The sequence below is a fragment of the Castor canadensis genome, chromosome 5 (genome assembly GCF_047511655.1).
Source record: "Castor canadensis chromosome 5, mCasCan1.hap1v2, whole genome shotgun sequence".
Taxonomy (NCBI): domain Eukaryota; kingdom Metazoa; phylum Chordata; class Mammalia; order Rodentia; family Castoridae; genus Castor; species Castor canadensis.
The window spans coordinates 54,729,188-54,755,530 of NC_133390.1; the positions used below are offsets into that span (position 1 = coordinate 54,729,188).

Sequence of the window (26,343 nt, forward strand, 5' to 3'; positions counted from 1 at the left end):
CATTTTATGAAGAAAGAACAGAGAGAGAGAGATCAGTGATTTGCTTGAGAGCACAGCACTGCTCTATAATAGAGCTGCAACTTTATTCCAAATCCTCCTCAAGTTAGAACTCTAGTTGTTTTGGGACTCCATTCTCAATTCTGTTTCATTTTGAGATGCTTTTCTTCTTGTTCATTTCTCAGGGTTGCTGAGGAACAACAAATGTCTGTCTTCTGTCTTTTGGTTCTAAAAAGCACACAATTCAAAACTAAAAACTAAATATAATTGATAGCATTAAAGGACGAAATATATGTGTTAAATTGTGAAACTTATGAAAACCTAATGATGTGAAGAAAAAAAATCATCCCAGCCCAAAAGCAAAATGTGAGTGTAAGCACATTGGTCAAGCCACCATATCTTCACATATAAAATTTTTTTCATGTAAAAAAGCTAAAGGAATGACTTTGGTCAGCATGGAAAACTGAACAGAGAAAATGCAGGACTGTGCCATGAGACAACATTTGACGCAGTCTTGAAGCCACCCTAAAAATGCCTTGTTTGGTCTCTGCACCAAGTATTTTTCTATCACAGAGACAGATGTCTACAGCGATTAATCTAATGTCATTATACATTACTGTTGCTCTACTAGTTTTCATGTTACCTACCATACCCTAATGGGTTGCAATGGAAGCTCTTTAGGGCTATGTTGAAAGGCTTTGTAGGCTATGGCTGACTCAGTGAGGATGAATGTCTTGACTGGTTAGTCATGTCTGCATGAGTCAGGTAAAGAAGGCTGCCCATATCTCCAGACACCTGCACAACAATTGCTCCCTTCTCTCTGATTTTTTTCAGCACAAAATTTCTGAATGCAATCTGTATTTTATGTGTATTTCTATACAGAGAGCAGCCTGATATCCAGGAGTCCAGAAACCACTATATTTCTGATTTGTAAGTTATTTAATTGATATTCTGATTCACTGAATAGTCTTCTGTGAACTTGATTATATAAACTCCAGTGGGGTAACATCCATTCTCAGTAAACTGCTATGGTCAGTTTTCTGAATTAATAATGTTGATGAACAAACCTCAGACTATGGTAAATTCAAAGAGATAAACCTTAAGTGACCTGATCTGTTAGAAACAACAATGGAGGATGGCATTCTTGTTAAGAAAATAATTCTATCAGATACCTATTTTAGACTTAACAAAAATATTTTTAACTAGCTTCAGTTTTACCACTTCCAAATTTAATTTCCTTTCTTAAATTTTTCTTTGGACTGGAGGCATGTCTCAAGTGGTACACTGCCTCCTTATTAGGCACAAGGTCTTCAGTTTAAAGCCTCAGTACCTCAATTTTCCTTTCTCTTCACAGATGTTTTAAGCCACTCCAAGGTGTTTAACTCTACACCTGCACCACCCCTTTTTGTGACATTTAAAGCCAGTGTGAGTGCCATGAGTAGAAGAGCCTATGACTTTATGGACTTGTCAACATTATTTACATTTTCATCATACTTTTGAACACAGAATTCTTCTTTCCTGAGCTCAAAGACAGTCTTAATTTGTGACAACACTTTTTCATGTCCTCACACCACCCTAACTGATTGCATGTTTTCTTTTTTTACCTTTCGAACACTTGCCAGCCGGTTCATCATCAAGGACTCCTCTCTATCATCATCATCATCCAAGTCAAGCACTGGCATGCTGAAGGGGTCGATGATGCTGCAGCACCTGGAGCCTTCGTCTCTAGGATCAAAGGGGTCCACGATGATGGGCTCGGTTCCTTTTATCTCGCAACGGCAGAAAGGGCAGCCCTGGCCATCTGACTCCTAAACAAACAGAAAATGCACATTGAACCTTGTTCATGACAAACAGTCCAGAGAAGTGTCAATGTTCTACATCTATAAAAATAAGTTATAAAAAAGTGACTTGAGGGTAGGAAGTAGGGGAAGATATGTCTTCAAGAGGTAGGGGAAATAAAACAGGGAGTCAAGAAAATATGGCTGTGGTTTTTAATTACAGGGAAGCAAAGATCAGAAGGATCACGATTCACAAGACCCCATCTTAACCAATGGCTGGGTACAACTGTGCATGCCTGTCAGTCCAGGCCAGCCCAGGAATAAACCGAGACTCTATCTAAAAAATCACACATACAAAGGGCTGTCAGAATGCCTTGAGGGGTACTGTACCTGGCTAGCAAACACAAGTCTTGAGTTCAACACCCAGTTCAATGTTTCAAATTGACCAAAAAAGAAAAGAAAAATTTCTTAAAATTTTAGATTGCCAAAGATAGGAGCCCACCCCTTCATTTCACGGAATGTTCATTTATGTATCTAATACAAAGCTTGAGTCCTTTAGAATACTGAAAATTGAATCACATACCTCTTTATAAAAAGACAATAGTGCTAATTAACCATTCTATTAAAAGGAACATTTTGGTAAAAATTCACGATAAATAAAGCAGTTGTACCAATAAAAATAATTCATTCCATTTCAAAGTCAATTTTGGAAAAATTCTTATGCATACTAATTGTGGCTAAGTATTTCTGTTTAAATAACCTAGGTTTTTAAAAATATTGTATATTAAGGAATTAGTGGGGAAAATAATTTTATATTCACAAGCAATCGATTTTCTGAATGTCTGTTACAGTTTGGAACTTAAATGTCCCCCCAAAGCCCATATGGTAAAGACTAGGTGGCCAGCCAGTGGAGGAGCCTTTAGGAGGTGGGGCCTAGCAGAAGGAAGGACACCCACAGGATGCCCTTGGAAGGTTCTGGGACCCAGCCACTTCCCTGTCTCACTTTGCTTCCAGGAACTTGAAGTGAAAAGGTTTGCTCCATGAGTTCTTCCTGGCCATTGGGCCAAAGTTATGTACACAAGCAACCATGTACTGATACCTCTGCGACTGCCAGGGAACATAAGCCTCTCCTTCTTCACATTCTATCTCAGTGACGCGGTCTCAGCAATGCCAAGCCTGTCACCTCAACATAGTTCATTTGGAAAATAACACTCTGTGACATGGTAAGCTTTGTCACTAATCTGACTCTCAAATTAGACAGTACAAAAAGTTGTGCTCAAAACATTTAGACATTTATTCATCGGTCACTGTTAGAGGTTTTGTTCCAAGTCTCCCAAAGCATTTCTCTAAACTAACTGCATTACAATTCACAATTAGCAATGAATAGGATAAGATCTTATCTCACCCTGCCTTCTAGACAGAGATGGTATATAATATTTACCTCCCTGGTGTTTCTGCATTATGCTATGAATTTAGTACTGTATTTTAAAAAGGTCATAATCATAAAAGTATTTTAAGAGAGAAACAGCATAAATTGACATCATTTTAGGTATCAGACAAGGATGCAGAAAGAGCTAATATCTTAAAAGAAACCATCCCATACTTGATCCAAGTGCAGTGGTTCACAACTGTAATCTCAGATACTTGATATGCAGAGATAGGAGGGTTTCAGTTTGAGGCTAGCCCAGGAAAAATGTTAGGAGACCTTATCTCAAAGAACAAGATGAGTGTGGTGGTAGACTCTATAATCCCAGCTACCCAGAAGGCAGAAGCAGGAAGTTAGCAGGTCAAGGGTGGCTTTCATAAAAAGCAGGAGATCCTATTGAAAAAAATTAAAAAGCAAAAACTGCTGGTGGCATGGTTCAAGTGGTAGAGCAGTTACCTAACAAGCATAAAGCACTGAGTTTGAACCCTACTACTACCAAAAAAAAAGGGAGAGAGAGAGAGAGAAATCATCCCATCCATTCTCTCATTAGACAATAACCATACAACTATTTTGTAGCAGGTAGGTGGTTTCTTTTAACTTCTCTTGGATTAATAAGTATCACCTTTGACAAATAAATTGTCAAAAAGAGAAAAAAATTCTTTGGTTCGCTTAATGAAAAATAATCACATCTTATTCATTTGCTGTCACATAGCCTGACCAAAATAACTTAGAATGGTAAAAGTGAACTAAAGTTGTGTGAAAAACCTAGGAATGTTTTGATGTCTATACCACATATGTTCAGGCATACTGGGCTCCAAAGCTTCTTCAAATCTACGTGATCCATAATTTTGTAGGTGATAAAACTAAGACAATTCTATTTTGGGTAACCTCATCTCATTGACATTTTTTAATGTAAGGGGAAATATGTAAAGAAATCTAAACCATACCCTTACCTTTTGCTAAGAAGAGTATTAAATTTAAGAAAACACCCAATATATGTTTAATCTAGGCAAAATCTCCCCATTCTAAAAGCCAAAAAGGATCCCTATTATGTACCAGTAGTGGAACTTTTGAACATATGTACATGACATAAGCAATCTCAAGAATCTAGTTGTTTTTATGTGTGTAAGTTATGAAAGAACTAATGTTCTGTGCTTATCACAAGAATGGAAAGCAGTATTCTGAGCCCTAAATGGACATTTCATTAATTAATACATTTAAAATTACTTTAGAAATTTTAAAAAATGCATGACATTAGTGACAAAAGTGTAATGAATTTGTACATACTCACCACCCAATAATACCCAATAATCAACCTAGGCTCAATCTAGTTTCTCTGTACCTTTGCTTGCTCCCTCCACTTACAAATAACATGAATTCATCCATAAATATTTTAGTATGTGTAACTAAATGCAGCAAATCTTTTAAAGATGCAACTCTGAGTCAACTATCATAACTAAAATTATTTTACTCACTCTAAAAAATTAAATATTATTTATGAGTGAAGTGTCTAAAATGTGCTATCTCCTCTATTAGGCAACAAAGATTTTTCTTAGAATATTCAATGTCAATTTACATGTTGCTTTGGTTAAGGATGAGTTCCAGTTTATGCAATGTATTTCCTCATAAGGGTAACTTAAAAAACTTAGATTTGAAGGAGAGTAAGTAGGTGAAAGGCATAAACAGCATCCTGATGATACAAGAAATAGCTCATCTAAAACTGAATTTAAGTTTTTCTCTAACTTTCCTACCTCAAGGTTTAACGTAACACAAATCGCTGACAAGTGTTTAGTAGCTGTTGTAAGATTAAGTATCACAAAAGATTTTTTCCAATTGGTTTTACCCACTGTTGAGAGTTTACATTACACACAGATCAATAAAACAGCTGCAATGAATATCCACGTTGATTTATTAATAGATCACACTGCCTGTGTCTCCTTAGTGGTACTTATTTTAAGATGACTTCACCATTACTCTTTCTTTATAAACTGACTACTGTCATATGCAAATTAGGCTTAACCATAAATCCTCAAATGCCAGTTTGGTTACTCTGTCCTCTTTCTGCCATATGGTTGATTGAGTACACATGAAGAAGGTCTTTAATAGACATATAAACTCATCAGGATTGTGCCTCAATAATTAAAATAATGTTTTTGTCAACATATACTTAATTCAAGATCAAAGAGCATATGATAATGAAGAAAGACCAATAAATAACTCAATTTCATCCTCACCATATTCACATCTTGTGAATGTTAAGAGGAAGTACTTAAGATCCCATCTATTTTAATTGACTCAGTAGCTTTCACTTCCTCAAATAATATTTCCAAATTAAAGACTACAGATGTTATCAGTGAATACCATATAACTCAGAAACTTAGATATAGAATACACTCATGATAAAGTAATTCAGATTCACAATCCAAACATTAACAATATAAATTAATGATGTTACATTTAACTCTAATATTAGGTAAATTCAAAATATATTAACAATAACAGAAAAATGGAAAAAAATTTAGACATTCTACCTTCAGGTTTGCCTACTCCACAAACACTGTATGAAAAATTTCAACTAAATATTGTCAATACCATCTCAACATCACTGTGAGAGTCAATTAAATTGGGTCTTTTTCTGTCAAAGGTAGCTCAACTGGTAGAACATGAGATTCTTAATCTCACGTTCGTGTGTTCAAGCTCCCCCTACCCCCCCACCACACTATGGAGTATGTCCATCATTGTGTAGATTTTAGCTAATTTCCCCAGCTGCCTATGTGCTCTGTGGCACTTTGCTTAACTCTGTAAAGTTTCTGCCTTTAAGCAGAGAATTGTTTGTCATCAGATGTCCTAAAACTTAAACTGCTAGTTTTAAGACAATCATTGTCCATAGGAATCTCTCCTTTAAGGTCCCCTTGACCCATGAGTTATTTATATACTTGGTGCTGCCATTTCAGGTCAAACAGTCATTTCAGTCCTCAGTTTCCCCAGAATCCTAGAATTCCCACCTCATGGGTCACCCCTTTGTCTTTGGGTACACAATAAAATTAAGTCTCGTGTCCATGCTCTCCAATCTTATCTGCTCTTCCCTTATGCCCTCCCCTAAACCTCAAACTTAGTCAATCACGAAGACTGTGAACCCAAGCTCCCTTTGTTAGAGCAAGGGGAAGTCTTGCACTGGGGATAAAAACTGAGGTGGCCCTTATACCTAGTGTTCTTGCTTGCCTGACTCTAGTCAGAGTGTGGCACACCATTCTGCAGAAGTAAGTTTTGCCTTGCCCATCAGCTTTCGAGCTCCTGTCTGATCTGTGATAGCGGCAGTGCCCTGATTATTTCTAACAATCACTATTATCATACAACACTCTCTTTCCATATTCTGTTTAAATATTGTTCAGACAGATGCACTGTACCTTAAATACTTTCCTTGAAATATCTGAAGATAAATATTACATGCAGTATGATTTATTTGCTTTCAGAATGATAAAGAAGACTGACATGTCTTCTCATACACACAATGTACAGGAAGAGCCCTAAGGAAACCATGCAGCTCATGAGTCTCATTTAGAGCACATTTTATAATTTTCCTGCATGTGTATGTACATACATGTTATTTCTAATTTATGTAACTCTTCTGTATTTCATGTAGTTTGCAGTTAGCCTAAATCTGTTTATTAATATGGCATTATATTTGCAACTATTTTATATAAATTGACTAAATGTAGGTTGGGCCAATAGGAAGTATTTTTCAGAGCACAGCATTTCCCACAGATATTCAATAATTTCTTCTTAAGAAGTGTGAATGAAAGAATAAATAAAGTTAAAATAATCAAAGCAAATGCCCCACAGTAGAAGAGACCTTTTTTGGTGCTATTTTATAATGTATAAGGAAGAAGACAGTAGTGAGTCTAGCTTTCTCCAGTTTTTATTTAGGATCCCCACTAAAAAATACAAGTGAATCAGAAAAACTACACAGACCTTCTGAATTAGGACATTAGGGCTGGCTTTCTACCTCTACCAATTACACTGTATGACATGGAAAATTCACTGTATCTTATTTGCAAGGAATAATGAGATAATGCATAATTTAAGGAACATTATTTACATTGTGATGATTAAAGACTGAGATAATTCTGGTATGGTAAACCCTGCTATTTGGGACCCAGAGGCAGCAGGATGTAGAGTTCAAGGTCAGTACAAGCAAAGTTAGGAAGACCCTATCTCAAAGTAAATATAAACAAAAATGGCTGGGGGTATGACTCCTGTGGTAGAGTTTTTGCCCAGAAAGCAAAAGGCTCTCTCCCAGTATAGCAAAAAGGAAAAAAAAAAAAAAAAAAAGACTTAGTAAAATAAATTAGTTCAAAGCTTAAAGTGTTACATAAATTCTAGTTACACATACATCAGTCTCAAAAATAAAGAAATATACTAAACATACAACTAAGGGAACACATCTTAGCATCTGAAACAAAACTCACATTACCACTGGAATTCTATTTTGGAATGAAATGAATTCAGTTTAAAATTATTACGGAATTATTGGTATAAATTACTTAACCTTTAGAAATATGAGATGTGCCCCAAATGGCTCTATTAATCACTATATTTTGGACAATAAAAACAAGTATTGTTACAAACTCAGTATCTGTAATAACTCATTTGCTCCTTCCATACAGATACAGTTATTCTTCTCATTTTGCTAAGAAGAAAATTGAAAGCTTACATAATTTGATGAATATCACACTTAGAAAAGCAGTACTGAGTAGAAAATCAAGGCAAGAGGACCTATTTTAAGAGCCTGATCATTTCATTCCTACAGTCTGGTATCAGCATGTAGAGAATGTAGTAGTTTGAAACCTCACATCATAGTCTAGGATAAAATAAAATTTCAAGATAGCTGACTGCAACTGATCACTTATTAACAGAAAACAATTTTTAAACTGTTTGAATTGTAAGTTTTGAGATGAAAGAAACTATAATAATTAATGAATACTGTATATTCTATTTCAAAAGTTTCAGTTTCTTAATAGGAAGATGAAAACTTGTTTGAGTAATTATATGCTATTTGGGATGTATTTTTACATATTTTTGTTTTAGATATTTGTTCCTTAAATCCAATGTAAAATGTTAGATTTTACATGAAGCTTCTCAGTTTAGTTCTGAGGATATTTTAATACAGTCAATTTTAAAGCATGTATAAAAGGTTCAAGTTAGAGTCAACTAAAAGTATTTCCAAACTGTCAATATCTGTTATCACCCAAGCAAAGAACATGAAAACAAAAGAATCCTTCTACTTTAGCCAGACTGAGAGTAGATTATGTGATCAGATTTGATTTTCTCTGATTAGTCTCCTCCTTTTCATTTATACTGCATTACTCTAGCTTGTGACATCATTGGAAGATTTTCAGACAACTCTTACAGCCATTTCATTACACCCCAAACGAAAGAGAAGCTCCACTCTACTTTATAGCAATTATTCAAAAAGATAAAATGTACTCACAACAGAACTATTGACCTAAAGAATTTTCAAAGGCAAATATTATTTGCTTATTTGTAATACTAAAGTTAAAAAAATTTTATGAGGTTAGAAAATTTGAAGGATGGTTGTATTTGAAGGAAGATACCCTATGATTATCTCTTCTGAAGCCTTAAAGGTGACCACTTGTGCTTGCTTCTCACCTCTTCGACAGCTATCCAATATTTTTTCCAACAATACTCTCTAAATATGGAAGACCCATAAATCTCTAATTATATGCAATATTAAAATCACAGCTCATTGTGGTTTTCACTTACTAACTTTTCTGCGAACTACTACTTTGGAATGTTAAAATATTTTAAAGAAATATCCAAGAATAATAATCAGAGGAAAAATTAATTTCACTTTTAATTGAATAAAAGTTCTTGATAGCAATTAAAAATATGGCTTCATAACTGACAAAGAGATTCATTTTTATTTTGGATGGGAGATTTGAGGAATTCAGTTTAGAGTTTGAGCCATTCAGATGCTCAGAAGTCATTTTCTAGATTCCTTGAAAAAACACACAGTGAAACAATGCCTATTTTACAACTCATGTTGTAACCCTGCAGCATCATTGCTGCACAATACACTTCTACACAAAGGAAGACTGCAGAAATTCAAGGCTATAAAGATAAACATTTTGTTAATATTCTATTAACATGCGGAAGTGAAAGAAAGCTCTCCAAGCTTTATTAACCAAGGGTAGAACAGAAGCCGCACCCAGAGTAATGCTACTTCACAGAATGCCTCTGGAAAGGTGATCATTTGGGTTATTTAGTATTCTGTGCAAACTCTGGCATGCTTATTCAATTTATTAAATAATACAGGTGTTTCAGAAGGAGAAAAAAAGCATCTGACACCTTTCTGGGGGCAAGACTAATGAGTCATTATGACAGCAATTAAAGAGTAACCACTTGCAGCCTGTGACAACTAACTGACACTGCTACCCTGCATTTCTTAGGTTTTCTGTTAATTACATGGATTTAAGTCTCTAATGAATTTCAATTAAACCAAACTAGGGCATCAAATGGAAGGAAATATTGGTAAGGAATAACTTGCTAAAAATGCACATTGATTGAACACATTATGTTTTATGGTCAAGGTTTAGTATTTCCTATTGGATTCTGACTGATTTATTAGGTCCTGGTAAACATTCAGCCTTTGAAATCATTTTCGTATCAGAATGGCCAACCAAGGAGTGCAAAGTAGAAAAAAAATGTCTCGCATCCATAATTAAATTTGAAGGATAACAGAATACTCATTTCAAGTGATTATTAATACCAACCCCTTCTATAAAACTTCTGGAATTAGTATTAACTTCTTGAAGGTAGGAACTGTGTCTGAATTTTCTTTTTAGCTCAGAGGTAAGTATAGACCTTGGAACACAGCAGCTGCTCCAGGAATGTTTCTTAAATAAATGAATAAAGAATGGATTTGCGATCATGGGGAATGATGGTTGAAGCAATCAGGTTTGCTTCTACTAAGCCAGTTAGGGTAAGCAGCACTATGGATTCTCTCTGTGCATAATTTTGTTTCTCTTTCGTAGGAAAAGCAATCATATAAAACAAAACCACAGGCTTTAAGGTTAGAAAACATGAATTCTAGCATTATACCATTTTTTGAGTATGGAAAAGTTGAAAAATGAGACATATATTCCTACCTGTACCTAATCCAGATGAGTTTAGACACAGGTTGGACAATTTATTACAGAACTAAGAAAATGTTCTATGATTTTGTTTTTTCATGATCAGTTAGATTAAGTACCAGGACTCCCAAACTCAGACTACAAATAGGAGGTTTTTAGACCATCTGTTTTTCAATTTTTTTTTAAACTGGATTAACTTTGTAAGATCTTTATTTTTATTAAATAATGAAGAAAAATTTCAATAATACATTTAAATAATCAAAAACATTATTCAAACATCAACATGAAAGCTGTCAAAACAGATCTGCTGGCTGGCAGGAAGCACCAGTATGTGGAATCTGCATGGAAATGTAGAAATGCTGGGTTATCACAAAGAGAAGATAATCAAAAGCTGAGGCTTCCTTGACCAGTAAGAGCCCACTAAGATACAGGGACCCTGGAATATCACTTCAGACTTCTCAAAACTTTCCCTAAGAACAAGTTTATTTAGAGAGAAGAGCAGGAAAACTTGAATCAGGGATCAAAATGAATGATTCTTGGGGTAAAAAGAAATAAACAGAAACTCAGTCTTACTACTTCTTTGATAGTGCTGGTAGTACTGCCAACAAACAATGAAAATAAATAATGGGGTTCAAATATAAGTGGGAAAAATGTGAGAAGTCAAAGGAAATCACACAATAGCTATGGAATGAAGGGAATGGATCTGTGGTTTAGAATTTTTAAAACTCATTCTGAGATCTGCAGCACAATAAAAGGTCTCTGAAAGATCATAGTTACCTCTCAGGAAATAACTGGACAGATATTAGAAGGCTTTTCACAACTGATCTACAATACTGTCTTTGTATTTATTGTAATCTTAGACTTCTCTCTCTTTTAAATAATGTAGCACACATTCTACAAATATTTACTAAGTACCAATGAGTAAATATAATACTAGGGGACAGGGATTCAAAAACAGGTAAAATAATTCACATTCTAGAAGAGAAACAGATACTTATGTAAATAGTTATAATAAAATGAGGTAAGTGCTTACAGAGACATATACAAAGTGCATCAGGATATTTATTAGTAGAACACTGTTTTGTGTTATTTCAATATTAACCTTGAGTTAATATTGAAATAAAACTTCTGCATATTTTTATTAACCTATATAAAAGAATCTAATCATCAGACTAGTGTATTATTATTTACTAGGGACATAAGTATAATATGCTTATTATTCCAACTTTCTGAATACTTCTGAATTTGTCATTTTTACAAATTTAGTTACTAAACTACTGCCGTGTTATTTCTCTCTCATATACTCCTGCTCAAATTTTACCTAAATGCTGTTTCCAGTGCTTGACAATTTATGTACTTCCTCAATTTCTAAAAATGAAACTGAGAAGTACTTCAGCATAAAAAAGAGAAATAGCAAATGTTAATAATTTATAAATATTGGACATATCTACATGTACTATCACTAGATCAGTACGAAAAATCATGAAATGAATCAAGGAACTGATTAGTGACTATCAGAGGAATTACACCATGTGGAGAATGCATAGCAATACGTAGCAGCATCATGATAAAATAAAGGGCTAAGTACTAACAATAGAGCAATAACAAGTGAAAGATAATCCTACGACTTTTGTATGTAACAGACCTTTAGAAAACTGTTCACAAACTTAATAAAGGACATAGTACTGGCCTTGAAGTTAAAAAAAAAAAGAGAGACATAAAACTCTCAAGAAGTGTATAGGAGAGCAGGTGGGGTGAGAGAGAGGGGGCAAGGGGCAAGGGAAGAATGGCCCAAACAATGTATGGACATATAAATAAATGAATACTAAAAAAAAGAAGTATATAGAATGAACAAATAAAATTTTCCTATATTCAACCATACTTATTAACTCACCTTGAGCCACAGGATAAACAGCTATTTTGTATAACGCTCTAAACAATAAATTTTACTGATCCAAGATTTCTTCCCAACTCTTAACCCTCTTAATCCTCAAATACTAAGTATAGTACCAAGTGAAATAACTGAATTACTAAAACATGTAACATATCTGCACGTGTACCCTCTAGTTTTCTGGAGAAAACTGGCTGATAGACATCAAACCTGAATAGAGGCAGAGTATACTAGAAGTCAGTACCAGTCTAATATTCTGGTTTTCTTTAGAAAGAAATGTAAAAGCTTCATTTTTTTGTACCTGTGAGAAATGTACTACCACAGTGAATGCTTGTGTCAATCCAAAGGGATGACCAATTGAATTTGGCTCCTTTGGCAGTTCAGGTATCAGCTAACCCAGTGCTAACTAATCCCCCAGAAGTCAGTGTCTGAGTCAGCAGTGCCTCTGCAATACCTGTCACAGTACATACAACACATTTGCAAACAGACCAGCATGTTGAACATTTTGGATGTCATTTTTAAAAAGGTATTGCTAAGCTTACAGAACTATTTCTGTTAACATAAAAAGCAATCAGGTATCCATATGCTAAGAACAATTTTTGCTGATGCTATACTGAACCTCCTTCCTCCTCTAACACCTATCTCCCCAGACTATGCAAAATTCATGAACACAATGAAGGGATAACAGGAAATAAAGGCAAGTAGATCCAGAAAACCTAAGGCAAAATATGAACCAAATGCATCTTGGAGGGAAGTGTAGGGATGCTGAACAATTTCACTTCAACAACAAAAATATCTGTGAATTCAGAAGTGACTCTGAAAATCTAAACCAATTATGGTGCATTTCCAGTTCTTCCTCTTTTGCTTACCCATTTTTTTTAAATATCTCCCTCCCCACAAAAAGGAGGCTTCTTTTAAAGACTATGAAAATGTGAAAATGACTGTATTTCAGCATCAAGTAATGAGATGACGAGTCATCAATGTGCCTCTGAGGCTGCACACCTGTCTCCATGATCCTCTTCACCCATCCTTCCTTTGAAGTATAGAGTAGGAGAGAGAAGATCAAGAGCTGGAAGGGCTCAGTAATAGGATAGGGAATGTAAATTATATATGTAACTACGCATTTTAAAAAGATTTTCCTATTTTAACCATACAAAGCAACCAGAGACATTTGTGAGCAAGGAATGACAGCCCTCAGGAGAAGAGATCTGAGTGAAAACAACAGTATAAGATTTGTCTTCTATAGTTTACTTTGCTTCAGAGTCTGATTGACTATAAGCAGAATATGACACACGCTAGACTGTATTAATATGGTTAGCTGGTAATATCCTTATGTATTATCTGTAATGAGCAGTAGTGCCAAGGCAGGACTACTTAGAACTAATATAAAATTGAGTTATACATGCAAAAGAAAAAAATATACAACACAGAAAAACAAAATTATATAAATTCAAACCATTTCAAATAAATCAAGTATGAATATTACTACCTGACTCATTAACATAAAGAAAACAGAAAAGAAAATATCTGTAGGGAATGTGAACATGACACCACTGTTGAGAATTATGTTTTTGCTATACCTGCCATGCTGTAAGGCAAGAGGTGCACATCAGGTGCCCACAAGGCTCAATCTTGACATCTTTGTCATTCTCTGCACAGATTTTGCAGAGCTGAAAAGTTGAACCCATTTCACAATATAATTCATATTGCTCCTGTAATACAGGGAGAAAAAGCAGTCAATATTAATATATTTCTAGCATGAAATGTTAATATCTAATTTCCTCAAATACAAGACTTATAGTAAATACCTCACATTTGATCCTGTCAGAATTATGTTATCATTGAAGACAAGTTTTAAATTCGTAATCACAATTTTGTCTACAAAATGAGTTTTTAAAACATTGAGTTCTTACCAGCAATTTTATAAGCTTTTTAATAGTTTGGATTATTTAAAGTTTCATACTATCCCTGTAAAAAGGAACTTGCTTCAACAGTTGATTCAAAAGACAAAACCTATGATTTTAAAGTGGCAATATAACTGACTTTATCTCCTTTGTAAATGCCATATTCTCAACTCATTTGGTAGTGAAACTGAAGAAAACATACCATTCTGTCTAAACAGAATTTTATTCCCATTAATCTTTAGGAATCCCAGAATGAAAGACAAGCAATACTTGTCTTTCCTGCATGCTACACACTAGTTGTGTGTGGTAGTTTATATAATCTCCAAAGCATAATATTCATTGAATTTAAGAAAAAACATTTGAGTTCCCATGGGTTTAATTATTTTTCTCAAATTCTAAATTCAGTCTCAGACTCTAAAATGTACATGCTTTCTCTAACAGTCAAGAAAACTAATCACTTCAGCAACTAAAAATTAGTTTACTAAACTTATTTTCATTTACTAGGTTTTTAAGTTTAGAACATTTAGCATAATAAAATTCTCAAGGTTCAAATACTAAAAAACCCGTTACCATGAAGAATACCAAAACAGATTAGTAAATGTAAAGAAAATGTTTCACCAAGTGTTATTTATGAGGGCTAAAAACAGAATTATAAAGATCAAAATTTGTATAAAAAAGCAAAGCTATAGCCCAGTAAGTGTCTACAATGTACCTGACCCTGAGTAGAATAAAGGAATGAGAATACATACTCTATGGGCTCCTCAAACATATTACAAAACAGCTGAAAAATATGAATATACATGTTTTTAAATGTACTGGTTTATACACACAGATACAGAGGTAAATGCACACACTTACACACTTACTCAAAATCCACCTGCTGTAATGTATGTAAATGTATACCTGATTTTTAGACAAATTAAAGAAAAAGACAACAGATCAAAATGGAAGAAAACTATTATCTGTTGTAATCCAAAGTAAGTTATGAATTAATGACATTTGTGAAATAGTAGGTAAGTACTTACATTGCCTATAAGTATCCAAGCAAGCTTGCACTATAAAAAATCATAATCAGTTGATAACTAGAGGTGCAGAAGTTATTGAAACCTAAAGTGCAGGAGTAGTATTCTTAAGGGAATAGTACTTTTCAAGATTTATTCTTTAAAAAATGCGTTTATAAAGAGGAACTCTCACTTCTTAATGTCCTTTTGCACATATTAGAAAATATACTAGAAAACAAAATTTAAAAAATGGGAATCATATATTAAATTTTAAAAGCTAGTCACACTGCATATAAAAGTGTCAATGAGTGTGTTTTACTTAATATCAAGACCACAGGTATTGAAACCTGAAAAATTACAAATGAACTACTTCATTATTTGCTGTTGTAGAAAAATAAAACTATAATTTCTCTTTTGCTTGCCTTTTCTTTTCCTTTGATTTTTATTATTTTATTCCATAAAGTATGAACATATCTAAAGTAAAAAATATTTTTAACCTAGATTTTAAAACAAAATATCCAAGTTCCCCTTCATCCTCTCCCTGATTCTCTAATCCTTCCTCAGTTAAACACTATTGCCACTTTGGTGTTTTTTGAGATGTATACTTATGTACTCATTTATGGAAACTTATTTATCTAGAAAAATTAGACCTACATATTGTAACTTTATAAAATGAAATTAAGCTTTACATAAGTGGAACTTTTTTACAGAACAAGAGGGGGAAGTTCCTATGTAAATATGTAGAAGTACCACCCTCTTATTCTATTAAATATGCTATGGCTTATTTGATCTATTACTTAACATTTTGGTACTTTATAGTTTTTTATGAGAAATGCTACAGTGAACACCCTACTGTACATATCTTTGCATGTACAAATCAGCAATACATATATTGCATTTATAGTCTAATGATAGTTTCATATTATTTGAAAGGTTTTACCAAGTTATATTTTCACTCATAATCTGAGATTGCCAACAATGAAGTTAGACAAAAATATTATTATCTTCAAAAGCCTTCAATTATTCATTTGACTGTAAAAACTATACCATGAAACATAATTTTTACTGTTTTATTCTTTATTAAGGCTCTATCCTGACATCTATCTATCTAACTTTTGATTTATCTATTTCTATATAAATGCCAACATTATATTGTAAGGAAAAACATAAACGGTAAGTATTTTTGATTCTAAATATGTGATGTAATTTCATGTTAGTCTTAGAATTCCCTAAGTCATCCTTTGTATTATGTACTTGTAAGTAATTTTAGCTATAGTATTAATATAGACTCTGACTTATTTCAAAGGTACTACAGATACTTATTATCTTTTCCCAGAATTAGCCTTACCTGTGTCACTTTTATATGATCATGCGGAGTAGGTTCACATAATCCAGTTAAATCAGGGTTGTAACTTCGCCCATCAGGATAAAGATAACTGAATTTAAGCAGAAAATTGATTACCTTAAATCTAAGTTTTAACTGCATTTGAATGTAATAAATCAGATTCTACAATATTTGTACCACCATTTTATATTTTCTTTTTTGCATAATAAATCAATAATATTCTCCTACTGTGTCTTGTATGAAATGCATAATTAATATGAACTCGACCACTAAAGTAACCATTTTCAATTAAATACCGGTAATATATGATCCTCATAAAAGTTTACAAAAATTAACTTATTGGCCAATTATGTTCTATTCCAAGACAGCTTGAATATACTGCTATTTACAATTATTGTATCCTTAATCTGAAGCACAGGCAATTTTAACTGTATTGCTTTACATGATGTTTATATCATATGGAGAGAAAAACAGAATTAAAGGCCCCAACTTTCACAAGTATCATTCAAATGCTTCTATTGTGTTTCTTTTTCTACAGTTTTCCCAACTTCTTCCTTCCTAACTCAATTTTCTATTCATCCTAGTATATACACATGTACACACTCCACACACATATAAATGTATGCAAACGGATTTTTTAAATCCAGAAAATGTCATAATTCTATGTTTCACTGACTTCAATACAGTTACAAACACAGACTGGTCTGTAGGCATAAGGTTATATTGTCATAGAACATAGAAATCTGAGCTAAAAGTTATAAAAATAATGCCCTCTTGCTCTGCTTAATCATTATTCAGATATCAAGTGAAAATTAAGTTTATTATGTGGTAAATATCCATTTTGATTAAAATATGATTTCAATGTTACTGCTGGATACTATCATTTTACTCAATTATTGCTAATTCTGTTTAACATCTTTCTACATGAGCTGGCTTAATAAGTATTAAGGATACAATGCTAAACTAGTAAATATTCTAAAGTTAAAACTACTAAAAGTACTTTCCTGAGAATCAAAAATAGCCATCATCAAATGAAGACCATACAAACACTTAGAACTAATACTAAATATTAGACTTTGTTGCAGTTAAACAGAAAGATGAATCAAAAAGACAATTCTTATATGGGAAGGTACAGATCAGTGAAACGATTTTTTAGAAAAAGGAGGTGACTACATGTGACCATGATAAAATTCAGACTGCTATTACAGATAGGGCTATGAAATTTTACAAATATTAAATGAAAAATTATAAACAAAAGTGGATAAGTAACTTTATTTTCATGTACTAAAATAATCACTAAAAGGATTAGTGGGAAATATTTTATCACACTTCAAAAATATGTAGAAATTCTAAGAAGAAAAAAAATGAAAATACAAATAAGTACTTTAGCAGAAAGGCTAAAAAGTTATATTTAACTTGTTGGGCAATGTGATGACTCCTGTCCTCAGCATACCCAAGACGCTGCTAAGCCACTGAAAGTGGCAGTGAAGGAGTACAGAATCTGGACTGATCATCAACACCTCAATGTCATTTATGTCATATACTATTGATTAAGAAAAAAACAGGTCACCATGATGATGGCTGAACCAATTGTTATCCTATGGCTTTACTAATCTTAAAAAAAAAATCCCTATCCAATGAATATAATGAAATCTACTTTATAATAATCTATAGTTGAAGATCAGATTTAATTAGCCATTCCCTCCTAGGATGCCGCAGTGTGTGTGTCTGTGTGTAAACATCAGAAGTTCATTTAAACAAGAGTGTAGAGGGTTTGCTTAATGCTGACAACACTGGAGTTGTTGCTTGGTGACTGACTTTTGAAAAGTAAAAGCACAACAATGCCAACAAGAATACAAAACTGTTCTATGTGCAGATTTGCCTACTCCGATCTTCTTTATAAATTAAAACTTTACATTTTCTTTTAAACAAAAAGCTTATAGTCATGATGAATCAACAGCTACAGAAATGAATCGTTAATGCAGGAGAAGTAAGGCATAAATATCTAAGAACAGCAAATTTGTGGAAATTAGAATAAAAAGAGAAATACACTTCTGGATCTGCAACTTGCCATATAATACCCACATAACTCCTTTCTTAAAAACTTGTAACTTTGAAAAATATTACTTTTCTTCATATAGATTCCCTATTTTCTTCTGTAATTTAAAAAAATTTCTTCCTTCCATCCTTCTTCCATCCCTTTCTTTGCTTTTCAGTAAGTACTCTGGAAAAGTTAAAGTTCTATACCATCTGCTCCTCACTAAATGTGGTGGACTATCAAAATCCATACTGAAAGCTGAATTACATTTATGTCTATGTTACTTGGTAAGGTAAAGGGTAAAGACAAAGCAGTATGATGAGGTGACACTGAGAAAACAAGGAAAGAAGAAAGGATGAAGGAAATGGTATCTAACTATAATGAAAAGAACCAGATATATTTACTATGAAGGGCCTAATTGATTGTCCAGACTTTATGTGAGTGTGTAGGGAGGGAGCAGGGAGGTGTAGGAGTCATTAATCTAAAACAATACAAAAACTTATTATTTAAAAATCTTAACAAGTAACAACTTGGGATATAAGAATTTAGCTATTAATATATAATTCTGAATATGGATTCATTATTAGTGTGAATAAAAGAATGCATACTAAGAGAAAGGAAAAGGAAGGGGCAGAGGGAGAAAAGGATAAGGAGAAAAATGTAAAAATGTCACTGAAAATAAAAAGTAAAACTACCAGTTTTAGGGTTTTGTTTTGTTTTGTTTTGTATTTTTGTGATACTGGGGTTTGAAATTAGGGCCTACACCTTGAGTCACTCCACTACCCGTTTTTTGTGATGGGTTTTTTTTTTTTGAGATAGGGTCTTAGAAACTATTCCCCTGGGCTGGCTTCAAATGGTGATCCTCCTGATCTCTGCCTCCTGAGTAGCTAAGATGGTGCCCAGTGCAATTTTAATCTTACATGAAGCAAGAGAAGCCAATTATTTTAAAGAATTTACTTTAGTATATATACAGCTAGTCTTGAGGTAGAAAGCAAACCATGAGGTCATCAGCCTGGCTATCCATTTTCTCAAATGCTAGGTAGCCTCTATTTCTCAAGTCATAAGTACCCAGCACCCATTTCTCATACTTACAAGCCTTCTCTGCTGCCATCAATCAGGGCTTGAAAGAGGGGCTTGTTGTGAGGTATGGTCTGTAAGATATTGCCATCTCCAGTCACATAGCCAATGGCCCACTGTCCCAGTCGGGTGCAGCTTAGCCGGAAAATGTAGCTATAAAGCATGAGAAAATGATGTCCAATCACATTAGAAAAGTATGGCAACTAATAAATAATACATTACTATTTTTCTTTTTAATCAGAAAACTAAACATAATCATTTAGAGATCCTGCTATAAATTTCTATGTTTTACCATGTTTTTAATATCATTGCAGTTCTCGGTTTATCAATCTGTAAAAGAAACGCTGATAATAATTTCTTCTCACTTAGATACCTCCAGTGTTATACAACAAAATTAATGAGGTTGTACACTAATAAATGACTTATTACCATCACCATTAGGGATGCTGTGTATGAAAATGCTCTGCTCTGAAATGACAAAAACCATTTTTGAAAATAAAAATGAAATAAGTAAGTACAAATTTACTTTGTCCATCTCACCTTAGAAACTGAGCCAGTTTTTATTGTGGAACTTAAAATATTACCTTATAATTTAAATATTGAAATTATGCTTTTTGTTCATATAATAAATTGTTTATTTTCCTTTCAACCAGTTGAGTGATTCAAATAAAATGAATCTCAATAGCAGAACTATTATATTTATGAGAAAGAAACTAGGTCAAGTTTGTAGCTGCCACCTAACCCTGCCAGCCAAGTAACTTTCAATACACAAATAGTTCAAAAACATAAATTAAATGAAAGACAAATTCCTTAAAATTAATCTCCAGTGAAAAGAGACATTTCATTTGTTCATTCAGCTATTTATCTCACTCAGTTCAGAGCATCTCTTTATTTAAGTGTCTTATACTTAATCTTCCCATAAAGACATCCTTATCTGAACTTTAAAGCCCACTAAACAGGTCAAAAATAACTTTGCTGGCTATATTTAAGCTGTATTATGAATGTAAGAAATGAGTAAAAAAAGAAAATATAAGTATCTCTTAATTTACTGTAGTAATTGATAAACCAAGTACCAAAGAAATAACATTACAAGATATAATTTAAGCAAATATAGTAGTGGTATACTCACTGGATTTAATTACCTGCTATATTTAGTAGTGCAACATGATTTCACCTATCAAGAAAATTGAGTTTTCAAAGAAAGCAAGAATTTGTGATTTTTTAATATGAAGAACTTCATATTTGTTATAGAAATGTCACAAGTGACCTTTTCAATGAAGTTTAGAACATAGTCTCCTAAGAGAATCTGAAAATAGGCTATTAACATGTCAATTACTGGCACCCTTCATCAGAATCAGCTCAGACATTTCCACCCAGACTAAGGGTTATGATGTTATGAAAAGTGCCAAAAAAAATAGAAAGTCACTATGATTACAACTTGAAGATCACTATTACTTGTTACAAAAAGAAATATAAATGGTATTATTCTTTCGAATGAAGAGTTAGTTGTAGAAATCTTAAAGATTTTTGTGTAATAAGGATTTCCAAAGAACTTAAAAGTATATGATACTAAGATGAAGAAAATAATTACAAATATTCAAGATTAACATTTCAAAAGTAATTCCGTATTATTCGTATACTAAAAATCTAGTAAATGATGAAAAAGCATGTATGTGAAATTGCTTAGATTTTAACTAACATTTCTTTTCTGCTTTCCTAAACACTATTTTAGCATGGTGCTTCAAAAACTGATTATTACAGAGGAAATTCAAGCAATTCATGCAACTATCCAAACAATTTACAATATTACAAACAATTTGCTGAAAGCTACCACATATCTTTTTAGAAGAATTTCTTCCTCTCACTCACTTCTTTTGCTATTCAACTTCATAATTTATGCCTGTTTTAGCAAATTGTTCTACAAAATGGTATGCTTACCATAATCAGATGATTTTTTTTTTACATATCGACAGGGTGGTTTAGATTTCAAAGTCACTCTTTTAACACTAAAAGTTGCTCAAGGTATGTTTCCTTAGATTCACAATATTTTTGTGTATGTGATGCTGAGAGTCAAACCCAGGGCCTCATGCATACTAATTAAGTATTCTATTATTGAGCTGTACTCCCAACCCTCGAAACACTTAACCAGGTAGATAATGTTTTGCTAAATTTAACCCAAATAAAGGATAACTTAAGGAACCCAAATGTCTATTTCATTTACTGTTAAGCCTAAGAGATCAAATAATTTCCAAGAAAAAGGTATTATTAAGCACAGATATTCTACAAAGCAAATTCCTATCAAAATTATTTGATTTGCTCATGGAGTGTCTTTCTAAACATATTTTAAATAACAATATAGAAATTTACAACATTATAACTTTCTATAGACTATCCATTTCAGCTTTTACTATGCAAAAATCTGGTGAGGTAAGACCCTTGAATGAAAAACAAAATGATCCATCTAAGCCCCTGTCAACAAACAAAACATGTGATCTGCTTTCAAGGTCACAATAATTAAGCCAACTCGGCTTAATCTAAAGAGAAGACTTCAATAGGATCCTAATTATTTTCATAGCACTAGCTCCTTTTTTATATATCATATTGATTCTTTTTTAAAATGGAAATTTAAATTATGTCAGAGAAGAAAGGAATAAAAACTCTTGGCTTCAACTTAGGAAGACTCTGTTACAGGACATATGCCATATGCAGAACAAATCAAATAAAAATGTACCCAGAAGAAAAACATAGACAAAAAAATCAAATGCTTTCTTAAAATGAAATAGTCTCCATTTGAAAACCAGTGCAGTAATGGACACTGCAGTGACATCCTGAAGTAAAATGTGAAGACCCCAAGGACAGGTCTCTTACTGTCATGACTGTTGTACCAACTCACTGTCCACAGTGATGCTAGCGCTCTAAGGCCTACTCTGTGCCTAACATACTTCCAGACAGGACATATGGGAAAGAAAATGCACTGAGCCAGAGAACAGATACATTTTCTGGTCTCATGTTTTCCATTAATAAGGTATGATTTCCTGGTCATAGTCAGAAGGACTGACTGAATGCTCAACCTCTGTGAGTCTCCCTCAATTTTATCTCTGAAAAAGTAAAACACAATTAGAGTGTAAAGGAGCAGGAAGTATTAAAGTAAAAATCTGCAAGGACATGAAATTGAGATTTCAACATTGTTGATATTCTTATATGTATTTATCAAGTACATAAATGTATTTTTATATACATTGATACATACTTTACTTATATTTATCATAAAGCCTAACTAATGTCTTCAAAAAATCCTAATAATGAACATAAAACTGATCTATTTATTTTGTCTTTATCACAATATTCAAGCATTAAAATATACACATATAAACATACACAAACTTAGACATCATAAAACAATATGTTAATGTCCTACTCCAATATGAAAAGCAGAGCTAGGAGGATTAATAAATCGTTAAATTTAACAAATTACATAGTAACACTTTTTTCACTTAATGAATACTAAGCTTTAGAATAAGCAAAATGTATCAATTTAAAGGACTTAATAAAGCACCCTTTTGGACTATTAGGTTTTCCACTGTACCCCATCTCCCATGGTGTTACTGATTTACTTAGATATGAACACAGAGACTATTTCTTCTTTAAATACATCATATAGTATTACTGCTAAAAAGTCTTACCTTCCAGGTTTGGTGCTGTATTTCTGTAGCCGTGCTTTAACTTCATCATATGTGAGAAATGCCATGTAACCTGGATGTGTTACAGCTAAGAAATTCCAATTGCGTAAAATAGAGCCCCAAGGCTAAAAACATAAATAAATTCAAAGAGATTACTAGACAATATCAACAACTGATTATATGTCAAACCATGATTTCACACACTTAATCAAATTCTGGATATTTTAAAAGTTACTATGAGCTTATGTGGCTTAGGTTAACCTTTATTAACTAACAACAAACATGTAATAGTTTGTTCTTTTTTGGAAAAATGTGATTAGGTAGAAAATAGGTTCCTTAGGAATAGAATATAGACAGCAAAAAGGAAAACCACGTCATTTCTACGTTGTCTATTTTCAATGTAGCACTTGTGATCATTTTAAAATATAAACCATACAACTTTTGTTTAAAATATTCTAACTTCAAGTAAGATCAAAGTCCTTGTAAGTAAACTTAGAGCCTCAAAGGGTTTGATCCCCAGAAGCCTCTCTGTCCCCACCTGCTACTTCTCTTCTACTTTCTGCCTCTTCACCCACAATGGCCTCATTGCTATGGGCCTGAAGACAAAAACACTTTTCCCCTTCCAAGTCTTTTATTTGTTGATTCTTCCTCCTCTACCCCAAATATCCTCTCATCACATGCTCATCTGCTGGTATCTGTTCTATACATTACTGTGTACTCATGTGCTTCATTCTATAGAATAAGAAATAACCTCATAGCAAATAACCTTTTGGCAAAGGTTATACATTAACCATAAGCTACCTAAGGGTACAGACCATGCCTGTCTCACTCAGTCTCACTCATCCATGGACACCACAACCAGGCACTATGTCAGATACATAGTCATCAGTAGGGATAATTGTTGAACATAGCCTCTAAATAGTGACTTACATAAATGGCTAGAGTTCCTTCCAAAGTAACATGTTACTGTACTCATATCTGGCTTATCCTTATGCAATTATGAATTGGGGAAAGGTTAAGGGTTTAAAAGTGAATTATGTAAAAAACCTTTCACAAAATACATTTTTTAAATCAATGTATCAATGTCTCTTTAATCTGATTAGCTGACCCTCAAGTTATCATGGCAAGAGAAAAAGGGACATCAGTGCTAGACAACTTGCTTGAGGGTGTGGATGAAACATCTTTATAACATTTTTAAGGCTGACGCTACATTATTCTAAGGAACTGGAAGACCACTACAACTGTTGTGCCAGATTCTTCACTCAAATCTTCTACTTAAAAGAAAAGAAAAACAGAAGGTATATTATGTTGTACAGTTAAAGCTGCTGAAACAGTTCTCCAGACATGATTATGAGTAGGTTCCTGTTTTTGTTTGCTTTGAGACTTGTTACTAATTATTGTAAAGCAAGTTTAAAATTAGCAAGGCGGAATTCTTCAAGGACTATGTACGTCCCTTGTGATGAGGATAATGAGAGAAAGAATGATTTAATAATAAAGAGTTTTTTAGCATTTTTTTTGACATAACAAGAAAAATCTTTAGGGTATTTCCTCATCACATTAAAATATCTAATTGGATTAAAAAGGAGTTCTGGAGAATACTACTAACATGAGATGTTCTGTCTTTGCACTTGAAAAAAAAAAGCATGTTTTCAATTTTCTTCTTAGAGGTTGACTAAAATAACAGTATATATTAAAAAGGCAACTGAGAAAAAAACTGTTATTCTATACATCTTGGGTTTTGCTTTTTTATTTGCTTCTCCATTCACAAAGGACAAAGATAGAAAGAATATCAAACAAACATTGAGGTCACTTCCATTAAAGTCCACACAAAGTAATGAAATAATTGTTTTAAAAAATGATAACCTTTATAGAGAGCCAAAGAACAGATCAAAACAGAAGTGAAAAATAAAACAAAACTGAAGTGTAGACCCAGCTGCTACAGTATTTAGCAACCATTTCTTCGTACATAATCTAGAGGGTCAGCTACTCACTGCAAAAAATACTTATATAACAGAATAAAGTGTATGCTGTTTCTCTTGTAAATGCAACCCACTCAAAACAGTTAGAAACATGTAGTACTTATGTATTTTTCTGCCTTTCTGTTAAAAAGTATCTTGTAAACTTATGGCTTAAAAAAGGCAAAACAAAGTACATTGGAGGTAAAAATTATTTTCCTAATTCACTTTTTTTCACTTAAAGGAAAATTTTTCACACACATGAATATGAAACTACTGGGAGATTTTTAAACAACAATTAGGTGAATTAAAGAAACTAGACCCTCCATTTCCCAAATGCCTCTATTTTTCAAGAACCAATTACTGACTTAACAACTCAAGTAGCTGAATAACTCTTTGCTATAACCAATGACTTTCTTCCTCTTTTATTTTCTCCCTATTCCATTAATGCTCTATATTCCATTGTGACTAGAATATTCCCCCCAAACATTCCTACTTTATCCTGCTCCCCCCAAAAAATTCATTGCCCCATTTCTCAATAATCCAATCTGCTCTATAGTAGAGAAATGGAAGAAAGGAAGCAGCAGTCCCAGAGAGAGGGAAGAGAAGCAAAATCCCTATACAACATTCCAGGTCCTTAGCATCTGCTTATCCCAGCATCTCTCAACTACCTGGAGAATATAAAGAGAGAAAGGATGGAAAAAAAAGAAGAAAGGATGAAAGCAGCCACATAACTACAACAAGATCCTTCCAAAGATTCTCCAGAATTTGCTTAAGTTCTTCCTGAATAGAAGGATGAGGGGCAAGAAGAAGAAAGCTTTCTTGCTTCTTTTATACCTTTTGCAATTCTTGACTTCATCTTTTGGCCTCTGCTGAGTACTTTTTCAAACCCTTATTACTTTCTCTACTTCAGATGAGTGTAGCTAACCCACTTTCAGATGATACTCTGTAAATGCCAACTACCAATAATTCAGAGATGGAAGAGTTCATTATCACTAGCCACCAGTATCATACAATAGTGAAATATGTCTATGCAGTTACAGTATTAACATAACTTCCATTTTTTCATATAAACTATATAAACATAACATTTTAAT

General features: G+C 33.2%; 1 protein-coding gene across 4 annotated transcripts in view; it reads right to left on the reverse strand.

Moving 5' to 3' along the window:
* Positions 1 to 26,343, reverse strand: part of Cblb (Cbl proto-oncogene B) — a 181,826-nt gene that overhangs the window by 50,718 nt on the left and 104,765 nt on the right. For all 4 annotated transcript variants that reach the window (XM_020183482.2, XM_020183485.2, XM_020183483.2 and 1 more), the window contains 5 exons: positions 23,295 to 23,416; positions 19,627 to 19,764; positions 16,500 to 16,587; positions 13,827 to 13,958; positions 1,602 to 1,805 (listed from right to left, as the gene is read on the reverse strand). In XM_020183482.2, the coding sequence (XP_020039071.1) occupies positions 1,602 to 1,805; positions 13,827 to 13,958; positions 16,500 to 16,587; positions 19,627 to 19,764; positions 23,295 to 23,416 (684 nt within the window). The remainder of the gene's footprint in view (positions 1 to 1,601; positions 1,806 to 13,826; positions 13,959 to 16,499; positions 16,588 to 19,626; positions 19,765 to 23,294; positions 23,417 to 26,343) is intronic.